General features: G+C 36.8%; 1 protein-coding gene across 4 annotated transcripts; it reads left to right on the forward strand.

Moving 5' to 3' along the window:
- Positions 1 to 466: 466 nt before the first annotated feature.
- Positions 467 to 23,803, forward strand: LOC129283272 (TBC1 domain family member 15-like). Of its 4 annotated transcripts, none has more exons than XM_054919106.2 (15): positions 467 to 584; positions 7,862 to 7,957; positions 8,583 to 8,727; positions 9,654 to 9,891; positions 10,544 to 10,655; positions 11,579 to 11,773; positions 12,566 to 12,694; positions 14,134 to 14,237; positions 15,118 to 15,212; positions 15,593 to 15,709; positions 16,498 to 16,604; positions 17,286 to 17,385; positions 18,077 to 18,174; positions 18,547 to 18,663; positions 19,455 to 23,803. In XM_054919106.2, the coding sequence occupies exons 1-15, from the start codon at positions 558 to 560 to the stop codon at positions 19,671 to 19,673; spliced, it is 1,899 nt and encodes a 632-aa protein (XP_054775081.2). In that variant the 5' UTR covers positions 467 to 557; the 3' UTR covers positions 19,674 to 23,803. The 4 variants fall into 4 exon arrangements, with proteins under 4 accessions (XP_054775081.2, XP_054775083.2, XP_054775082.2 ...); XM_054919108.2 differs by having other exon boundaries at positions 470 to 584; positions 8,607 to 8,727; XM_054919107.2 differs by having other exon boundaries at positions 557 to 666; positions 8,607 to 8,727.
- The last annotated feature ends 216 nt before the right edge of the window (positions 23,804 to 24,019 follow it).

The raw sequence follows: 24,019 nt of genomic DNA on the forward strand, positions 1-24,019 counted from the left end.
GGTGAGCATGTTCAATTATTCCAATTGAAAGGAAAGTGTTATAGCGATTCACAATTTAAAGCCGCTATGTATGATTGATGGGTATATGATTGGATGAGAGAAAATATGCAACGAATATCACTGACATGACACGATGTGAAATGGTCACCAAATTTTCTCCTATTGTCTGCATTCCATGGCCCAGCTATGATATAGATTCTTTTTTTATGTATTCTTTTTATTTTTTAGATACTATATATTTTTACATATTTGCCCAAATAATTAAACTTGATTTTTCCTGTGGCAAGTGATTCACATGGCCGGGGCACTCGCATTTTTCAACATGGGCAGATCCATACCCCCCCCCCCCAAAAAAAAAAAAGGACGAAGTAAATGCATTCATTCAAATTGGCTTCTCAATAATAAAAATAACATATTATGATGATCATAAAATTGCAGCTGACGATGATGATGATCGAAAGATATTGCATTTGTTTTGTTTTGGGATATGACGTCATAAACCTTAAAATCAAGCGCTACGTCATCCTCAGCAGCTGATAACAGACAGTCACCTGATAATGGCAAATACTGACTTTGTGTCAGAGGTAAGTGTTTATGATATTCTTCACGGTCCAGATTTATTAAATTTCAAGCATGCCTCGTACAAGAAGAAAGCTTATATTGGAGGTAAAGTACTAAAATGTTCTTGTTCTGTTTCAGAAAATATCTTGTACAGTCCCACACGTTCATTTTTTTGATGGAGCAGAGTGCATATCCGTGATATTCGTCGTCGTCCGTCCTCACTAGCCAGGCGGCTTCTTGAGAGTAAAAATCATTTACTAACGTAGGCTTACTCTAAACGAAGCCAGTGAGTCTTCTTCTTCAAGCTACACTGCCTCCTTCAATCCTGAAGATTCTTGCAGTATTGTAGTATAGTCACGTATTGTATTACCGGACACTATTGTGATTCCGGACGCGCATATAAATGCGTTCGAAAACAATTTCGTAACGTAAGACTTCCGCAATTCATTTTCACAGATCAATACATAGAACAAGATTGCAAAAACAAGGCGAAAAATCAAATTTCTACCTTATTTATCTCTAAAATGACAGAAAATGCTTAAAATATCATATAACATAGTTTTGCATTAACAATTGAATGAATTGATATATTTTCTAACGGAAATATGGGCCTGATTTGCCGAATTTCAATCTCGTCGGCTCCTTCGATCGAATGATGAGGTGAGTTGTATTGTGGGTGATCGTCGACGGCTAGTTCTCAAGGTACCGTGCGCGAGGTTTACCGTGAGTAGAGCCGTCGACGATCGGCTGCGCATCGATAGAACTTGATGAGCGTCACGATACGAACAAGCACTGGAAAGTGCCATGAAACATGCAGCTAACCAAAAAATAAAAAATAAATTAAGTTATCAAACACGAATTTATTACCAACATCTGCTCAGATTCGATATTAAAAAAGCAAACAAAAAGTTAGAATTTATTCATGATATGATATAAGAAGAAAGAAATCACAGAAATTTATTCTCACATCATTATAATCAAGGATTGTCTCTGGTGAAATTTTCCCATCAAATTACAATGTTTTTCGTAATGATAGAGATAGTGATAACCATGGTGGTGGTGTCTTTATTGCTACCAAATCTGAACTTATTGCACAGGAAGAACCTAGCCTTGATCAGCCAAACTGTGAACTTAAATGGATCAGCATACATGCGAGTGGTTCACCCCCAGTGTTTGTTGGTGCCTTTTATAGATCACAAACCACAGATTCCGAATACATTAAATTGCTTGATAATTCCTTGGTAAAAATCCCAAGACAATCATCCATATGGTTGTTGGGGGATTTTAATCTGCCAGACGTGGACTGGGAATTAAACACCTTAAAGCCCAGTGGTCGATACCCAGGTCCAAGTAATGCCATGATTGACACTGCTCAGGATCACAATTTACAGCAAATGGTGAAGTCACCTACTAGAAACAATGCTATATTGGATCTCTGTTTTACTAACATCCCATCCTTTCTTGAAAAGGTTGATATTAAACCAGGCATAAGTGACCATGATGTGGTCATTATTCACGCTGCTATTAAACCAAAGATGGTCAAACTTCCAAAACGAAAAGTGTATCTCTATAAGAGAGCTGAATTTACTAAGATAAATTAAGATTTGAATAAGTTATATAATCACCTCTCTGATGAAATTGTTCAGAACTCAACTGTCAACGATCTTTGGGAAAGATTTTCAAACACCTTAAAATCATCTATGAATGTAAACATTCCATCCAAGAAAACTTCTTCCAAACCAAATGTTCCTTGGATAAACTCAACCATGAAACGTAATATCAAGAAGAAACACAAGCTCTATAAAAGGGCCAGAAACTCAAATAATCCAGAACTTTGGAATTTGTACAAGCAATTAAGACGTAAAAATGATAGAGACATGAGAAAACTACGACAAGAGCATGTTCGAAAAATTGGCGATTGCCTCAAGAGTGACAATTCAAAACCCTTCTGGAATTATATTAAGACTCTACGAAGAGATGTATTTGGTGTATCTTCTCTATTAAGACCGAAGGACGTGTACATTCCGATGCAAAATCCAAAGCTCAAGCACTGAATGATCAGTTCTGTTCTGTTTTCACGCAGGAGGATCTCTCTTTTATGCCAAAATTAGACAATAGTTCTGTACCAGATATGCCAGATATTACAGTTACTGTTAAGGGTGTTGAAAAACTTCTGAAAAATCTGAAAGTTAATAAAGCTTCAGGTCCAGATAATATTCCATCTAGAGTTCTCAAGGAATGTGCTTCAAGCGTAGCACCTATCCTACAGATAATCTATCAAAAATCAATTGTAACTGGGGACTTACCCAAAGAGTGGCTTAATGCCAATGTCTCCCCTATATTCAAAAAGGGTGACAGGACACTTCCACAAAATTACAGACCTGTCTCTTTGACTTGTATTTTATGCAAACAACTCGAACACATAATTTATACTAATATTATGCAACATTTTGATAAACACTCAATACTCTGTGAAAATCAACATGGATTTAGAAGAGGTAGGTCTTGTGAAACTCAATTAGCTGGATTAGTAAATGACCTAGCACAGACACTCAATGATCGTGGCCGAACTGATGTCTGTATTATGGACTTCAGTAAGGCGTTCGATACTGTACCGCACAAGAGACTCTTATTGAAAATCGATAACCTTGGTATTAGAGGGAAAACCAAAGCCTGGATTGATACTTTTCTTACTAATCGAAACCAGAGAGTTATACTGGATGGTCAAACCTCCATTGATGCTTTGGTGACCTCTGGGGTCCCGCAGGGCACAGTCCTCGGCCCTCTCCTGTTTCTTGCATATATAAACGATCTACCAGACCAAATTAATGCCAGGGTAAGGATGTTTGCCGACGATGTTATATTGTACAGAAATATTTCCTCAACTGAAGACTGTGATCTTCTTCAAAGTGACATTAACAAATTGTGTGAATGGCAAAATATCTGGCAAATGCAATTTAACACATCAAAGTGTTTTATTATGCATGTTACACACAAGAAGAAAATCACTCCCTATAAATACCATCTAGGGAACTCTGAACTGGGCATCGTTGACAGCTATCCTTATCTAGGTGTTCATTTGTCAAATAATTTGTCTTGGACTAATCATATTAATACAACCGTAAACAAAGCAAACAGTATACTTGGATTGTTGAAACGTAATCTATGGAATTGTTCAACTCAAACTAAAGATATCGCCTACAAGACTCTTGTGCGGCCTAGGCTGGAATATTGTAGCTCTGTGTGGGATCCCCACCAGAAAAATCTTCAAGATAAACTTGAAAAAACTCAAAGAAGAGCAGCACGATTTGTATCTAACAAATATCAACGCACAAGTAGTGTTACTGAAATGATGAGTATTCTAAAATGGGATACTCTCCAAGACAGGAGAACAAGTAATATAAATCAAATCACTTCAAAAGCATCCTCCAGGCCAACAACTAGAATAACCAGACAGTCTCATGACTTAAACTTCAATATAATCAGAGCAAATAAGGATTGCTACAAATATTCCCTCTACCCTCGTACAATTGTAGAGTGGAATTTACTTTCTCCCACCACTAAAAATGCACCTGATCTAGCTGCATTTAAGAAACAGCTAAGCAAAAACATGTTAAAGCTAACTAAAAGAAGTATATAGCGGCAGCGATTGCATGAATGGCCTGCACGTTTATAGCCTCTTGAGGCGTTCAAGTGCAGTATTTACAAGACAAGACAAGACATATCTTTACCCGTCCGGCGCGCGTCCGGAATCATGATGTAATTTGTCGCGCACGAAAGTAATTGTTTTTCGTGGAGGGGTATGCGGCAAGTGCGATGCAAAGAAAATGGTTGGTAAATATAAAATAATTTTATCATATTAATAATTTTCATAATATTTGGAATAGCAAGTGCGAATTTTTCTTGATTTTATTTCTTCTAGTTGTCATTTTTAAAGCACTGAAATAAAGGTGTCCGGCAATAGGATACACTACCATACCGGGGACCGCGACCGGCAGGTGCAATACACCGGGTGAACACCCACTTGTTCACTGCAACCATCCTGCCTGTGGGGAATCTACGGGTGGGACTATGGCATGCCAATGCTGTACAGAGCACACACTTTAAAAAATGATTAAAATATCACTTTTGTGACCAAAATTACTAATTTCCATACAGTTGCAATCTATTTTTCATTTGTAACTTGGGAATAATTTTTGTATTCACTAGAGCGCTCAAAGACTTGAATTTTTGGCATATTTTTGTGTACGCCCTCTATTGGTGGAAAATAATATGGCAAGAAAATTTTCATTTTTTATCTCTATTTTTAATTAAGAAAAAAATAATTTAAAGAATCAAATTTACTATATGGCCAAGTTGTATGACAAATAGGTGTGATGGAAACTGTCAGTGTAAAAAAATCAAGCATTTGTCCCAAAGAAAAAGAGAAAATAAGCCAAACATTGCCATCCTTATTTTGCCACACATGGAGATATAACTGAGAACAAGGTTATATCATAACCTTGTTCATTGAATGAGTGTGAACACCCTACTCTTTGACGAATAGTGTATTGGTTTTAACGTGAATAGGTTGTGACTCTCCTATACACGGGACCGACATTTGCGTCCTTTCCGATGGACGGAGTGTTTTCCAACTGCATTCACACCCGCACTGAACACAGCGGTGAGGCAAGTTAACACACAACGCTAGCATCAGTTTTTTTTGTTAGACGTCTTCCAGCATGCTGCGGGACTCGAACCCACGCACGTTGAGATCTACGATCTTATCCGGAACAGGCGCTCTAACCGACTGAGCTACACTGCCTCCCAACGAAGCCAGGGAGTCCTCCCTATTCATCTGCGTGTACCGTTGGGGAAGTACAATAAGAAACAAGATGGCGGCGTAAACATCGGGCAAGTCTCTTCCGTCTTTTCACAATATTTTTTCATTTTTTTGATGAATTCTTGTTTAAAAATAACAACGAGAGCGTAGAAATGTCGGAAATGAAGTTTTATCCCATGTACATGATTTAGAGCTAGATCTTTTAGAAGGAAAGTAGAAATCTCGGGGGCAAAAGTTTCAGGGTTTTTTGCGGTACACGCAGATGAATAGGGAGGACTCCCTGGCTTCGTTTAGAGTAAGCCTACGTTAGTAAATGATTTTTACTCGATCAAGAAGCCGCCTGGCTAGGCTAGTCCTCACCAGACTAAGTTATTTAGCCCACTCATTCAATAAACAATGTTATGACTAAACCTTCTTCTCTGTTTTGTACTTTTGTTACTATGTGTGGCAAAATAAGCCTAAGGTTGGCAATGTTTGGCTTATTTTCTCTTTTTCTTTTGCCAGTTTTGGACAAGATCTGTCTAACGACAACGTTATATGCTACTGCTAATTCATTGCTATTCTAACGTTAGATCGATTTTCTAACTTAAAGTTTTAGCCCTCTATTTAGCCAGGTCAGGAGGCTCCTAAAGAGTAAAATCATTTACTAACGTACATGTAGGCTAACTCTCCACGGAGCTGAGCCAGGTATTACGTCTCATTCATGTGCGTGTACCGCGAAAAAAACTGAAAGTAACTTTCGCCCCCGAGATTTCTACTTTTAAAAGATCTAGATCTAGACCTAAATCATGTAAATGGGATACAACTTCATTTCCAACATTTCTACGATATTCATTAAAAAAACAAAAATATTATGGAAAGACGGGGAAAACTTGCCACCGTGTTTACGTCGCCATCTTGTTTTTTTTTTTTTCTCAAGACGACAGCGCGCGTATCGTGATATTCTAAAAGATCTAGACCCCTCTAGCCCTAAATCTAGGCCTACTAAATCATGTAATGATGTAGGCCTATACAACTTCTATTGGTGGAAAGAAATATGGCTAGAAAATGTTGTCTTTTGTTTTTCAATCTCTGTTTTTTAATTTTTTTTTCAGAAAAAATAATTTGAATTAGAGCCAAGTTAGATGAGATCTAGTCTCTAGACTCTATTGTTATGATAATTTATTATCTGGAGTCTGTGTGTGTATTGTGAATAGATTGTGACTTGAGTCAAACTTGGCAGTCTGCTGTATGTGACTCTTTTCGAACAAAGTGGGAAAAGAGTTAAGATATTAAATCCAATTCGCTTCAAACATTGTTATTCCCCCCCTTGGCCCCTGCCCCTTCCCAATTTTTTTTTCTTGAAATCAAAACAAATTGCCATGCTAGTTTAAATACCCTGTGATGAACTTATTTCCTCTTGATAAAGCTGGACTTATCATCTCCCCCAAGATCACTTCTTCACAAAATCAGTAGGTAGATCAACAAGGGGACACTGCCTGAAGCTTCAGAAAGAGTACTGTAGACCGGACGTTCGCCGCAAGTCTTTTAGCAGAAGAGTGATATATGATTGGAATAGCCTACCTGAAAGTATAGTAGTCTTGCCAACAACAGAATCATGTAAAAGGCATACATTGTAGATAAATATTGGTGGGATCATCGCTTTGATCTTCCATGACTCCCACTCCTCAGCATGCGTACAGTAATAAATTCACCAGACTAAAACCATAGATGGAGTGACCGGGAATTACAGGCCACCGCCTTCTACCTGTACCAGATGATGATGAAGTTACCTTGATGGCCACATCTCACTGTCTTCATGACGAGGGTGTACAGATGAGTGTGGCAGGGTTAAGGAGGCTCTTAGAGCCCATTTAAAAACCCAATTTTGATAATTGTATCTTAAATTGCAGGAGTGTTGGTGCCTCAACTGTGGACTGTGGGAGTTTATTCCAATGATTGACAATCCTTTGGCTAAAGAAGTGTTTCCGTATATCCAGTCTAGATCGTTGCTTGGCAAATTTAAGAGAGTGTCCTCTTGTTCTGGCACACTCTACTCTCTGGAAATAATTGTCCGGGTTTGATTTGTCCATTTGTGTCATGATTCGGTATGTTTGAATGAGAGGTCTCCCCTTTCTCTACTTTCTAACGTAGTGAGGTTTAATCTGGCAAGCCTGTCTTCATAGGATAGATCATGGATATCAGGGATCATTTTAGTAGCTCTTGCTTGGACCTTCTCCAGTATTTGTTTGTCCTTTGCTAGGTATGGATTCCAAGTCTGCATTGCATAGTCCAAGTGTAGACGTACCAGCGATTTGTACAGTTTCAGGATCACTTGTCTGTTTTTAAATGTAAAGTTGCATTTGATCATCCCTAGTACCATATTGCCTCTCGGCCGCTGCTGCACATTGGGAAGCAACTTTTAGTGATTTATTGACAAGAATCCCGAGATCTTTCTCTGATGATGATGAAGCCATTTCCTCTTTTCTTTAATTGTAGGTTGTCTTCCAGCAGAGTGGTGTGTTCATCCACACAACACACGGCGAAGCAGAAGACGATGTTTTACTTGAAGGAAGAGTGCAACTGGTGAAAAAGGTGAACAAAATATATCCCAATTAAGAATTTGCCCTTCAATATCATTCATAAATATTAGGCTATAGTAGTACATAGTAATTAAGGCTCTGTCACAACGTTCCGTGCAAGCCTTGCGGGTGATTGCCCACAACTCACACGCATAATTTTTTGAGCATGTTGAAACCTTTTCTGCATGCAAATCAGACTTGTGTGTGCTCCTGAGGCCTCTGCGAGTGAGATACTGTCATACTTTAGCAGGCGACCTGCAGGTAGCAAAAATAGTTACCCGCAAGTCACACGGAAAGCCTGCGCGAACGATGTAACATTGCCTTGAATAAAAAAGTGAATTACATAAGAAGTATGAAACAACCCTTATCAATTGCATTTGCTCAGAAAGAAATAAAACAATATTCAGTTTGAATAAATATTTGAATTTTTTAATTTGAAAGCTTTTTTCTGAGCTTTTGAGCAAAAGATGTAATTAATGAAATATGATGTTTTTGTTGTAAATTTTCATTTCCATTGAGTGTTTGACAGTTGACATTGTTGGAATGTAAGAATCTGTCCAGAACTTGCTCCATGCTATGCATGCTCATAACAAGTCCTTAACAAGCGTCCAGTTCCAATGTATTCTAATCTATGCCAGGATGGCACCCATATGCTCTTACAGAAGCGAGGGGAGTATGTGGAATGGGTCCCGATCCATGAGGGTGGATTTAGTCTACCGCAGCAGGACCAGGACTGGACCATGGTCAACACGGTCACATACCAGAGGGACAATCAAGCATCAGGTTAGTCTAAGGGGAGCGTTTCATGAAAGGACTTGTCGGACTTTTATCTGACATGTCCCATTTTATCTGATAGTTACATAGTAATAGTGCTCCTCAACCAATCAAAATCAAGTAAAGTTGTCAGATCTGACAACTTGTCCGACAAGAATGTTGATGGAGCACTCCCCAGGGGCCTGTAACACAAAGGTTAGCGATTGATCATACGCTTGATTTTCACGATTGATTGTGTATTGTAGTCAATGGAATCAATCGTAGAAAAGTGTTTCTACGATAATTGCTAAGCTTTGTGTTACGGGCCTCGGGTCCCAGTAGAATAAAGCTTAGCTATTCATAGTGGTGCTGATTTCTCCAATTGATTTAATCGATTATTGTGTGATCAATAAAAAAAAGCCCAATGATCAGTCACCAAGCTGTGTGTTACAGGGTCCAGGGGAGGAGGGGGGGTGGGGTGTTTCAAAATGATTTTAATCTGACTTAATATCACAATTAGATTTCCAGTTGGGTATGGTGAAAATGTTCATGATACAACACAGCAAACACATCACCTTATCGGTCAGGTCATGCTCAGGGGTTGCGCAGTATTTTGATATTTCTTGTTAGATTGTCATCATGTTTTGGTTTCCCAGATGGTCATCTCGCGTTATGGTATCATATTATGTAATTATGCTGTACAGTAACATGGAGACTGGCTCATTAACTCTTTAACTGCCATGGATAATAAACTACATCAGATAATTTTTCCATAAATGCCAGTCTGCATAATGTTGGGGTTTTCTTGCACAGTTAATATAGGGATAAAGTAAATGTTGGATGAGCAAAGGTTTGCAAAATATTTTTTTTCTATATTAGCTTTGCTTTTTAGAAATGGAATCATAGTAATGTAAAAGGAATAATACTAAAGCTGTACTTATCTTTCCATTGTGCAGATGATAATGTTGTCGTAAACCCGCCCACTACTGGTGCCTCTGTCCCACGAAGGAACAAGTACGCCATGAGTTTTTCTCTCTCAGACGTGAAGACAATCCGTCGCTCCAAGCAGAATCTTGGCTGGTCCTATCTTGTTTTTATCCTGAAGGACAATGTTGCGATGCCACCGCTTCACTTCCATGATGGGGGCAGCTCGGCCTTTGTCCATGTCATTGAAAAATATGTCATGCTCACAAAGTAAGTTATATGTTATGGTTTTCAAAGATACATAATAGTTTTAAAGTTAGGGTGTTCCTGGGATTATCTGTTTTCATGCAATAATATTTTGTCACAACTTGACAAAGCCCTATGGGTGGAATTATGTTAGAAATAATAGTTCACAGAGTATTGTAATTCTTTGTTGAAACATTCTTTCAAAATCTCAGAGCACATCATTTGACTAAAAATAATAGACAGATACACATATATAGATGGTGAATGGATGGTTAGATGGATAGATTAATAGAAGGAAGGAAGTAAGGGAGGGGGACGGACGGACGGACGGGGAGGGAGGGATACAAGATTTTCAGAGATTACATTAAAAAGTATGTCGATTGCTGGTTTTGTTTGAGTATATGGTGTGGTACATGAACCTATCAGTACTGGTACCTATTAATATTTGTCAAGTTTAAACAATTTTACTTCAATTATTTTCCCCTTCCCTCAATTTTTCTTTCTTATACTTTCTTAACCCTCATGTTTTCTCAGTTTATAACCATTTTAGTTGATGATGTGGGAATTTTAAGGAGTTACTTCACTTAACCATCTTGCCAATCTATTCTTTCAAGACCTACATTAGATTATATTTTTCAGCATAAGAACTAATTTTGCATTTTTGTCAACTTTCCAGGTCACCCAATGACTCAAGACTGTACATCGTCACTCCCAACGACACAGACGCTCTTTCCCGCTCCTTCAACGAGCTACACATCCTTGGGGAAACATCATCACATGTAGTTTCAGTAAGATTTGAATTAGATTTGTGTTTTCCTTGGATAGATGACAAGACGACTTGTAAACGAATAAACCTAAAATGCAAATTTTTCAGCCAGCCAGTACTATTGTTTTTGAGAGGTTATATTTCACTTTCACTTTGCTATGAATGGTAGTTTGAGACATTTTCTTATTTTGGTTATTCTAAAACTTACATGTACAGCATTTAGATACATTATAATCCTCCTTGATACATTATTACCACATTTGATGGAGTAAAATTACATGATTAAGATTCAGAGTAGAGACATTTTGTTGAATTTATTAACCTGTTGACTACTGAATTCTATAATTCCTATAGGCTCTATACAGGGACCACCACTTCCAGTAGGCAAGGGGTTAACTACCATTCATCATTTCATTAGTGTTGTGGAATTAGATTCCTTCTTACAATCAATTTTAATTTAAATTACCTATAACTTATTCAGGTATGTTAAATAGAAATTAAAATACATGTATAATAGTGTAGCAGGTTTCACGGTACACCATGTATCTTTCTTGGGCAAGCGTTGGTCCTGAAAAGGACCACCCAAACACAACGTTTCGACAAGTGTGTTTGTGTCGTCTTCAGGAGAATGAACGACGAGAGCACACTTGTCGAAACGTAGAGTTTGGGCGGTCCTTTTCAGGACCAACACTTGCCCAAGTAAGGTAAGATACATGGTGTACCGTGAAACCTACTACACTATTCTTCTTTGCCATGGAAACCTTCAGAAGTTACATACAGGTATAAAAAATTGTTTTCACTAAATTGGTTCCTGAAGACGATGTAAAAAAAGGTAACAATTTGAACAGAATGACTCTACTGCGAGTTTTGTTTCGGTCATTTCATAATCCACCATCTCCGTTCCCTCTGAGACAGTTTTTGTCCCTTAATTCCATTCCATCCCAGCAATTCATGAAGGACCCCGTTTCCGCGACAATGGGAGGGTTCTCAAAGGTCACCAACTTCCTGAAGGATGCCATCCTCTTGCCTACCAACACCCATCGGCCTTCCGACGAATACGCTGACCTCATGCCTGACCTGGAAGGGCTTAGTGTCAATCTGCAGGCCGAGCAAGGATATGGCCTTGTTTCACAGTCACAGGTATCGTTTTTTTATAATTAGTGGAATTAGCTTTATTAAACCTTCTTTAACCTTCTCTGCACGCTGATGTTGCAATTTTGCACATTTGTACATTAATTAAATTTAACGATCGTAATGATTAGTTTTCTCCCCTACCTTTAAATTAGATAAGCTAATAAAAGGCAGCAGTTCTTGGATAACATCTATATAATGATAATAAGAATCAATGGTGCAATATGGATATCTTGAACTAAAGAAAATAACATAGAAACAATTGTCTTTATTATACCCCCAAAATTAATTCAGCGTGCAAAGAGTTAATTGTGGATCTCATGCCCAAACATGGAATAACTACAGTGTCAATATTTAGGCCTTGTAAGTGTATGGTCTCATTTTACTATCAACAGGTATGAGTTGGTATGTATCACTTTGTCAAGATTTCAAATGTACAGTATGTGCATGCAAGCGGCACATACATTGGCAGTATTTACATTTTATAGTTTTGTAAGCATGCTTTGGCTATATATTTTTTTGTAAATTCTAGATTTGTTACGCAGAGACCTAGAATTATTATTGAAACTTTGCGAAGCTTCTGTGGTAACAGGCATCTTGGCAGCCAATCAGCATCAATAATTTCACAGAAGTGCAATCATGGTAAAGATTATACATAAATGTAGAACTAACTACTGCCAGTTGTAATGTACATTTAATTATTGGCCACATTAAACAATTGAAATAGCAACTGAGATTCTATTTATTAATTATTTCATTTTATATCCGCTTCCATCCTTAAAAAATGCAATTTGCAAACAGATCCGGCTTGGAGAAAGGCCCAATGTTGACCGGTTAGATCCTATGACAGAGGTCGAGTGGCTCCAGTATCAGGACAAGGAGGGAAGGATAACGAAAGTTGATGATGTGCTACGCAGAATATTCAGAGGGGTAAGAAGGAAAAATAGTGCCAAAGGCCTGTATTCTGAACTCAGGTTTCAATTAAACCCTGGTTTAAAGTTGTGGTTCAACTATGGAAAGCCAATTGGGGAACAAGTCCCTAACAGTACACATCCACAATATTAAATCATATAACACCCAAATTATTCATGATTGTCTGGGAATGATGAATTAAGTATTTTGAAGTAATTTTCTTTATTATGAAAGCAAAATATTAAGCATAAGGAATATACAATAGAAACAGAATTTTTGAATTTTTGGCTCCCCATAAATTTAGCACAGAGTTAGACCATGGTCTCAGTTAAACCTGACTTCAGAATACGGGCCTAAAGGTTTCATTTACTTCATTATCAATGTGGGTGTGTCATGATGCTGTTCGTAAGTTATGAATGACTTGATGCATGAGTGGTGACCGTTTCTTGCCCTAAATGATTCCATTGTTTCTGATTCAGTGCAGAAGTATATGCATGAAAGGTCATGCGTAACTTACTAACAGCTTTATGAACACCTACCTTGCCTGTTGTTGATGTTGTTTTAATTTGAGTGTTCAGTCATCCAGACTACTAGAGGCGCGGTAGCTCAGTCGGTAGAGCGGGGGATTCGTATTCCGGTGACCCGGGTTCGATTCCCACTTGGTGCGCTAGTGCCCTTTGGTAAGGCATTAATCCTCAGTACCAGGTCCTTCGGAGAGGACCTTAAGCCGTCGGTCCTCTGATTGCTTGCTTACAAGCATTCATGCTTTCTTAGCAATCAGGTAAAAAAATCACCACCACCACCACCTTATTGGGATAGTTTAACTAGTGCAAAGAGGAAATCAGGTTTACATGTAATTTAAGGTTTGTACATGTATCTGGTGCATCATTTCATGATGCAAACAAGAAAAAATAAATTGAAACAGTTTTTTTCTGGTTTTATTCAAACCAACTTGAACTTATCCGGTCAAGGCATTTATCAACATTGAATAACTTTGCAGAGGTCCTGTTTAAGAAACAACCCCCCCCCCCCAACAAAAATCATTAACTTAGAAGAAGAGTGTTTCTTGATAGATGATGTGGTAATCTCTGTGGCAGCATATATAATGGAGTCTATACCAGGATGGTTGTTGTATGTAATATTGTTTATTATAGAGCTAGGAGGAAGGAAAACAAATCAAATGTCTGTAATGAACAATAATTTCGTTATTAGATCTCTATCACGGTTTATAGACTGATCGGAACTTTACCACATCCAGTAGATATGATGGTGTTCCGATTATTTGTGCAATTCACTTTTTTAAATATGATTCTCAGAGGCAAGTTTTTTGCAGGGCTTCATTTTTGCAACATGTAACAGGCACTTGCAACCATTTGGACCCTACAGGTCATAATTTCTGAAAGTCAAATCAATATGAACCATTGTCTTGAAACAATTTTTACAACACTCTTTTTCAGGGTCTAGCACCATCGTTACGGAAAGAGGTCTGGAAGTTTCTACTGAGATACTACCCCTGGAACTCAACAAGATCAGAAAGACAATCATTGAGGAGAAAGAAAGAGTAAGTTATTTCTTAGAGATAGATCTTCAAGATTGGTACATAAAATGTTTTTTGGCAATTCCATACGATTATGTATACGTGACCACCTACATGTACTTGTGGGATCTGCATGTACCCTGAATGATTTTTCTCTGTTTTCAAGTTCACATGAAATGGAGTAATGCTCTCAAATCACTCGAGAAGTTCATGAAGCAGAGGAAGAATAGAAATAATAATAATAATGGTCAGTTCTTGTATAGCGCATAACATGTCTCTATGCGCTTCCAAAGGACTTGTATATTATTACCTCGGCTGTAGCTCCAGTAGTCTTTCCAGTGCTCTGCATTTCAAGGAATAAATTTCTGCCAGGTACCCATTCACCTCACCTGGGTTGAGTGCAGCACAAGCACAAGTAGCAGTACAACAAGTGAGATATTTTATTGAATTGCCCTAATTCATTTTCGAAATTCAGTGGTAATTTGTCTTATTTGTTCATTTCAGTTGCTTAATGAGGGACATAATGTAAAAGCATTGAAATGATGTCATGATATCTATGCATAGACTGACTTGACTGTATTTTAGTGTAAATAAGACCTAGTTGAAATTTTGTTTAAGATTATCAGACTTGTACTCATCATATCAATCATTGTCGTCAACAGTAGCAACAACAATCTTATTAGTATCATCACAGTCATCATCATCATCTTCCTCACCATTTTCGTTATCGTCATCATCACTATCATTATCTTCAATAACATCATAATCATCATTGTCATTGTCAGCCTCTTCGTCAATCAATCAAGAAATCAATCAGTTATTCATTCAATCAGTTATACAAAAATAGTTACAATGAAATGGAAAACATAATGGTTCCAATAATTTGTTAATGATTTTCAAACAGGGATGAATATTTCTGCATGAAAGCGCAATGGAAGACCGTCACAGAGGCACAAGAGAGAAGGTTTGCTATGCTGAGGGACAGAAAGAGCATCATTGGTGAGGACAACATTTGTGTTTTATTGTTTGCATGAGGGGTGTTTTATAACGCTTTAAGTATGACTTAGAGTCTTGCTCTTAAATGCCTAGTTGCATGCAGTATAAAAGGCATGACTACATTGGTCAGATCATGCCAAGAGGACGCGCACTACTGCGTATTGATCAATAAGATTGGGCCTTTCATATCGGGTATGCATTCGCATTTGATATTGAATATTAGATTGTGAGATTTGAATTTATATTTTTTAGGATTGAATTTGAAAGTGGAATTTTGCTCTTGAATACTGTATTTTCTGTTTTGCATTATCTGTTTCATATTTGAAATTATAGAATTTAGAAACTTATAAATTTTAATAAGATTTTTGTTAATTGCTCTACAGAAAAAGATGTCCTACGAACAGACAGAATTCATCCATACTTTGAAGGCGAGTCGAATCCTCATCTTGACACCCTCTTTTCCATCCTCATGACCTACTGTATGTACAACTTTGACCTTGGTGAGTAACTGCCATCCTCAAAGTAAGAGTAATAATATTATGCATCAATTATAAAACACTTTATACAACATTTCTAAGTGCCACATACTACTACCCCGGCCTTAGCATGGCAACCCTGACCGGATACTTGAGCATTAAAACAATTCCTTCATACGTGGTAACCATTTACTACACCTTGGTGGGGAGTGGCAAATGTAGATAAATGCCTTGCCTAGGGGCGCAAGTGCTGTGGTGGGATTTGAACCCCTGACCTTGTGGCTGAAATTCCAGAGACTTGCAAATGTATATACATGTATATGAATGTAAGGCATTTTCTCCCAACTTTTTGGTACAATACATACTGTATTTCTAAATACTAACTATTTTAGAACTTTCAGTATCTAAAATTTAGTCATGATTTATTAGTTGTATATTGCTACTTGCTCTTTCCTCATGTTCGCTCCAATAGGGATACCTTTTTCCATTGTATAAGTACACATACATGTATATATATTAAGGACCATTTGGTTTCAATTGTAAAGTAATGCATTTTCTCCCAACTTTTTGTTCAATACATTACTGTATCTCTAAAAACTAACTATTTGAGAACTTTCAGTATTTAAAATATAGTCATGATTAATATTAGTTGTATACATTGCTACTTGATCTTTCCTCATGCTCGCTCCAATAGGAATACCTTTTTCCATGTGTAATGTGCCATGCCTTTCGCAGTACAATTATCATTACATCCCAGCCTACTTGAGTCATTGAGCATGTAAATACATACATTTCATGTATATTTTTGTCAGGTTATGTTCAGGGAATGAGTGACCTCCTGTCGCCGATGCTGATCGTCATGGACGATGAAGTAGAAGCCTTTTGGTGCTTATGCGGTTTCATGGATGACCTTCAGTTGGTGAGTGTGAGAAATTCTTGATAAATTAGGTTTTGTTCTCTTTTATAATGATTGAATTGTTTTTCTGAAGACATTTAGTTGATTTTTGTTTCGTTTTTGCTCGTTGACATTTGTATAACAAGATTACTATTGCTGCAGCCATAATTCAGATTTTTCTTCCTTCCCTGACACAAGTATTGTTATTTATGTTGCTAGTAATAATTATTTTTATGGTGGCAATGCTTATAAAATGTGACAGAATAAATAGAAAAAATGAAGAAAATTATTCATATATTTCTCACAGTTATGCCACAAACATAGATAAATGAATTAATCAATAAATGCCTATAACTATGCAAGCAAAGGCAGTGAATGTAATTCATATATAGATGTCATGTACTCGTACCATTCTGTATAATTATGTCCATGTCATATGATGTTAACAGCAAGTATTTACTAGTGTATACAATTACATGTATCCTTGTTTGACAGTCATAATAAATGAAATGGTTAAGATGAAGATTGTGATTATGATGATGAAGATGAAGATGATGATGATTATGATTGTGATGATGAAGAAGATGACGATGATGATGACGATAATGATAATTGATAATGGTGATGATGATGATGACGGGATGATGATGAAGATGATGAAGATGATGATGATGACACTGACGACCATTCTATTCTATTCTACAGTGCATGAACTTTGATATGGAGCAAGAAGGAATGAAACGACAACTCATCCAGCTCAACTCTCTTCTTCAGGTTATTGAACCTAAGTTCTACAGCTACCTACGTAAGCCAACTTTAGTAATATTTATACAAATATTGCCTTACATCAACAGTCTATTAGCAGATAATGTAATTCCTAGTTTGTCTAGATGTAACACTATCATGGATGAACACACTATTACCGTGTTTACACTTAATCGGCATTTGAATCGGCTCGCGGTTCTGAACCGCGAGCCGATTCAGCATCGGCTTTTTCATAGCGTGTAAACGCGAGCAACTTGAATCGGCTCGCGGTTCAGAACCGGCAATTTGCACCACCAAAGTAGTAGGTTCTGAACCACGAGCCGATGCAGAATCGGCTTTTTTACTACGTGTAAACAGAAAGCCGATTCTGCACCGGCAATTTGTGCGCATTTCAATTACTTTACCATTGTGACGTAATTGTAAGCGCACTGATCCAGCGTTGTCTTTATTATGACGTATATTGTAGGTATGTGTATCATTTCAGGTTTTTGCATCGGCTCGCGGTTCTGAACCACGAGCTGTAACAACGTGTAAACGCAATCCAAATGCCGATTCTGCATCGGCATTTGGTTCAGAACCAATTGCCGATTAAGTGTAAACACGGTATATGTCTCATTATCCCTTGGTCTAAGCTTCCACACCTGGTAGAATACTGGTAAAATTTCAATTACAGTACTAAACCGCCAATGCTTAAAACCGGGCTCTAAGGATTTTCTCCTTTTTTTCTTCAGAATCAAAGGAATCAAGCAACCTGTATTTCTGTTTCCGTTGGCTACTCATTCACTTCAAGAGAGAGTTCACCATTGAGAATATCATGAAGCTATGGGAGGTATGTTGTAACTGGGGAAAGATTGATGATGATGATGGTGGTAATGGTGATGACGATAATGATGATGATGATGATGAAAATGGCGAAGATGATGATGATGATGGTGGTGATGATGACGACAATGATGATGATGACGACAATGATGGTGATGATGAAAATGGTGAGGATGATGATGTTGATGATGAAAATGATGCTGGTGATGGTGAAGATGATAATGATGGTGATGATATGTGATAATGGTGATGGTAATGATGATGACAATGATTTTGGTTGTGGTGATGATGCTGCGGCATCTGATGATGATGATGATAAATAAGTGGTCAAGGTTTTGATGGGAATTATGATGATCTACAAAATGTCTTTGTGTTTTAGGTGATATGGACCCAGCTACCATGTAAGAACTTTCATCTCTTGATCTGTGTCGCTATTCTCAATGGCGAGAAGGACATCATGGAAAGAGATGATTATGACTTCAATGACATTCTCAAGGTCAGCACTTTTCTCTTAGATAATTCAAATACTTCAGTAAGAAATCCCATTAAATAATCAACCTTGTAGTATGGTAAAGTCCCCTATGTCTGCGCAGTTCCCCTTGTCTGCACACACTCGTATCTCGTATATACAGTAAAAACTCAAAATGGTGAAAAAATAATAAATTTGGGGCATTTCATGTGATGACCTCAAAACACAGATTTTCTCATCAAAATCGGTGTGCAGACATTGGGCACCATCTTTTTGTTCAATCTGAAAATGACTGGCCAAGGTATTTTCTCAAAAAGTCATATATTTCTCTCAAATTTTTATGAGATATGAGGCACTCTTACTCATGGAAATGTAAGGAACATTATCAAATGATTTTTTTTGAAAAAAAAATCATGATTGATTTTAAATTAAATTGTTAGGTGCACAGGCATGGGGCCCTCTTCATACCCATTTTCATTTCTCATCGTACACTGTACAAGCTGCATTGATTTGAGAGCATTATGCTTTTGCATATAAGGGGAAACAATTCATTTCAGGAAGGGTAAGCATTTAGGAGGTATGAGGCATGCCCTGTTCTTCATGGATTTGCCTTTATATGTTTGTGGCAATAACGTACTTGTAAACAAATTCTGATTATATTAGATAGATAACATTGCTTTTGGGCATATTATTTGAAGCCTAGATAAAGGCTGTTGTAAATTTGTTTATAGTCGGACGTGTGACATAGTCAAGTGCCTGATAACATAGCTCAAACATTGTATTCTTAACCATTGTTTTCTTCTTTTACCCATTTACAGCACATTAATGAGCTAGCACTGCGAATCAGTGTTGATGACATATTAAAGAAAGCCGAGGGCATCTTCCTGCAGCTTTCCAACCACAATGAACTACCTTCGACGATACGAGAAATCATAGGTCTTGCCGACAGGAATCGCGGCGGTGGGGACGAAGCCAGGTCTGACTGTTCCGACAGTAGCATCGAGGTATTAGGGGATGGTGACCCCAGCCCACAGTAAAAACAACGGACAAATGCCAAAGTGAATGTATGGGACTGTGTGTAATGAATCAGTGTAAAGTCTTTATTTTTACCCTCGTAAAGGGTCTTAATGATTGTGATTGTATGGCTATTTGAAATTATGAATTATCTTTTTCTTTAATTAACATAGCTAAGATTAGAGTTTACCCTACATTAAAGGCAGACTTTAGTTACTTTGTCCATGATTCAACATAAAAAGAACTGATTCAGCGTACCTACCAGTTGGCGATAAGGGTACCATCATGCCACAACAAATCTTCTGTAGGCATTGTCTTTGTGTATCTTGTTGCTATGCTGGGCAATCCACATAAATTACCCTTAAGTGCTCTCAGAGGCACGATGTACAGCAAACCTCAATTATCTGTCTCAATTTTCTGCTTCAAGTTTAAGGTTGTTTCCCAATTTCCAGTGGACATTTTATTTTATGCTGTGATTATTACTTTGCTATCAGATGAAAATTAAATTTTAAATAAATTCTGGGCCTACTTTTGAGGTCACCAGAATTTTTTTTACTACACTACAGTATAACATGTTTGCTATAGACAATCGTGCAACCCTTAAAGAGGGTATTCCAACAGGGCCCCATCTTACAAACAGTTACGATTGATCCAATCAATCTTAACTGTATGGAAATCCATCCATACCATAATTTTTTTCTCCAGGAAATTTTCACAATATCCTTTAGTAAACAAAGAGAATCACACTGAATCTGCAAGAGAACGACAAATGTGTGAATATACAGTACATCATATCTAGAAAATATTTTGAACAAATTTTCATTTTAGATGTTCATGTTACTGGCCATCCATAGATGTGGTCAATTGGATCAATCACTACTCTTCGTAAGACGGGGCCATGATCACATTGTAAATATTGAGCATTCATCATCAAGTTCTAGATTATTTATTATCTTATCATTTCCTCAAATGCTCCCTTTTTTCTTGGTGGCAAAACAAATCAAAACCAAACATCAGGATTTCAAGTATTTAGAAATCATAGAGCAATAAGGAACTTATGTTCAATCTTTCCTGTCAGATAGGAAGTAGAATAAATAGTGTGTGTGTTCAAGGAGATAGAGTGATACAGAGTGATGCCAACCGTTCCCTTTTTGGAGTATTTGTTCCACTTTTTTTGTATAATTTGTTACTTTTTTAAAAATTTCCGATCATGGAGTATGTATTATACACAGCGCGCGACACTAGCGCCGGTCCGACGGTCCCAGACCGGTAAAAATCACTGTCGGGTCAGTAACTTGTTGCATGAAAAGAACAAGTAAATTCTTGCCTATGAGCACATGTTTAGAATGGTGAATCATGAAGTTTTCAAGAAGAGCCATTGCACATGTTTTTTCACCGATCTCACTATAACAGGCAGGTGATTGTAACGTTGAGACTAATTTGTAAAAATACTTTTTTTTTCTTCAAAAAATACTTTTTTTTCCTTCTAAGAATACTTTTTTGGTAGAAGATTGGAAGGTCTGGACTGATATATCCTTGGTATGATGTAAATATACACTGTATACTTGCTGAAATAATAATGATGCAACACATGTACATGTATATGTAGAGCCATGATATTGATATAAAGGTTTTGTGCTATAGGGGATATATTCGTTGACTACACATGTCATGCTGTGGCAATAATGTACTCTGGTTAGACATTGATCTTTCCTTACCATATTCAACCTAGATTCATATTGTAAAAAAAGAAAAGAAATAGTTACAAAGAATATTGTCAAAGTCTATGAATTTGCTAATTTGTGCTGAAATGCATATACATGTACACTCTTTTATTTGCTAGCAATCATAAAGAAAAACCTTGATATTTTTTCATATCAATACTATTTGAAATATTCATAAATAATTACTTGTATTAAAAAGTGTAGTATGAAAATGCATTGTTTTATGCATTATGTTATTTTTCACAATTTCTTGTTTTTTATTTGTGCAAAAATTTTCACCCATTCATGAATTCATTAGAAAAGACATTTCAATTGAACATAAATACATTAAAATTGAAATACATATGTATACTGTAATACTGTGTGTTATGGAGCAATTGTAAGTCCTTAGCACAAAATTACACTTTAGATAAAATCATTTCAAACAATAAAATTTGGCATAATATGCTTCTACATTTTTTTTTTTATGGAGAGAGTCATGGCTTATATATGTTCTTAATTGTATACTGTTGACGAGAATTAGTTTGGAAATATGTACTGAATTGCTGCTTCCTGATGCGTACTGTGTTTGGATTTATATCAACCGTTATTTAATCATATAGTGTATATATCCCATTCTACTTGGCCTCTAATCCATAGGAAATACTGTTATATTTATTTTATAACAGACATTACTTAAAGATAATTTACATTGCAGCATCATCAGAATAAAACTTCTTGAACTATACACACTTGAAATATCACTTGTGTCTTGTATAAAGCAAAACAATAATTGTCTTTTTTTGTGAAAAAAGAAACATGAAAGTATGTGTAACCGATGCTTAAGCCCCGCGCATATGTAGACAAAAGAAAATAGAACGTTGATTTACTTGTAGGTTAATACCGGAGAAGAAAATGAAGTGTTAAGAGTATGAATTAATGAATTTACTAGTCAAACATAATATTGTAAATAGCTATACCAGTAACTCTTTGCCCACCTTGAGTTAAAAAGGGAATGCAATGTGACACAAAGATTCAATCTATTAAAGGTAAATGCTAGTTTTGGTAACGATATCAAAATGAGTTCGTACAGAATCCAATGAAATGACCACCAAAGTGTATGTTTGTATAAATAAAACGCATGTGCCAAAGGATTCTGGAAGAAATTGTGTAATTGCTGAGAAATCGGCAAATAAGCACAGGATTCGGGTAGAGCGTCAGGCCCGACGCTCAAAGCAATAATTATACACAGTCCCACGTGCGCTAATCTGTGTTGGGGAAGTTCAGTCTGAACATTTTTCAGCGTAGATTTCAAGATTTCACAAAGTTCAGATTATTTAACTGTACCAGATCTAGATCCTCAATGATATACTGACAATTAAGCCTGGTTTTACAGACTTTCTCATGAAATCAGTGTTTACTGCAACTACTGGAATTTCTCTTTAAACTGTCTTTATACCTAATGTACTCCAGGTTTTGTTTCCTTATATCTTTTTACCAAAGGACAAGTGATACTGTACCTTTATTTAAACAAGGCTAGTAGAATGATAATTATGCTTATTGTACTTCATGTAATTCTGCAATATAATGCATATTCAAATGAGGAAATGTCTCCAGAATTTACAGAACTTCTTTGCTTTCATTCATTAAGGTATTAAAACAAAAACTGGTTTTGAAAATATTGATGTGATAGTGTAGGAATTCTTTTCTATACTTGTTTCAACAGCTTCGCAACCACCTCAATTTGGTACTCTCAATGTACATGTAAATGTGGTTTATTTCCGATCGGTCTAATACCAATTCGTCCAATTATCAACTTGTCTACTAGCATTTGGTAGAGTTCAGTTTGTCCACTATCCACATCTTCATTTCATCCATTCACCATTTCATCTAATAACCAGTTGGTCCAATAGCCATTTACTCCATATGCCATTATTGAACTAGGGGTAAGTTGGGCGAAATGAATGAAAAGAAAATGGGTACTAAACCAACTGGTTACGAGACAAAATGGTCATAGATAAACTGGTGATTAGACAAAGTGATCATTGTCCCGAATGGTTATAATAGGGCCAAATGGCTGTTAAAGGAATGTTGAGGGTTGGAATGGCATTCGACTAAATGAAGGTAAACCTTGTGATAATTGGACGAGAGTGGGCAATAGATGAATCGGCAGTTTACTGTAAATGCATCTCAATGACTCAAAACATGAGTGAACCTCTGAACTCCTCGTTTGCAATTCATTTTATGTATATACATGTATGACGTCATTAGATTATTACTTTCATACATGCAGTATTTTATGTAAGATTGCTATTTTTGTATCTCTTGTGGGTTTTTTTCTATCACTTGCTCATTGAGAATGATATTTCTTTAAATTGCTGTAAATGTGTATATATACACCATTAATTGATTCCACTGTGCAACAGATTAAAAGCTATATGAGTGCGCAATTTTGATGTATGATTTGTTTTTTTATTACTGTTTATTGATAGCAAAGACACTATAAGGGGTAGACTGGACAGTCAATAGAGCGTGTAATGAAAGGCTCGGGAAGAGCGCCCTCAGCGTTGGGCAAGTATAAATTAATGCCACTTTGGGTTGTTTATAAAACATATGGGAGAAATGGTGGAGGGGCGAAGGTGCTTATTCTGACATATTTTTTTTTC

Source organism: Lytechinus pictus, chromosome 19 (genome assembly GCF_037042905.1).
Source record: "Lytechinus pictus isolate F3 Inbred chromosome 19, Lp3.0, whole genome shotgun sequence".
In the NCBI taxonomy this organism is placed as follows: Eukaryota; Metazoa; Echinodermata; class Echinoidea; order Temnopleuroida; family Toxopneustidae; genus Lytechinus; species Lytechinus pictus.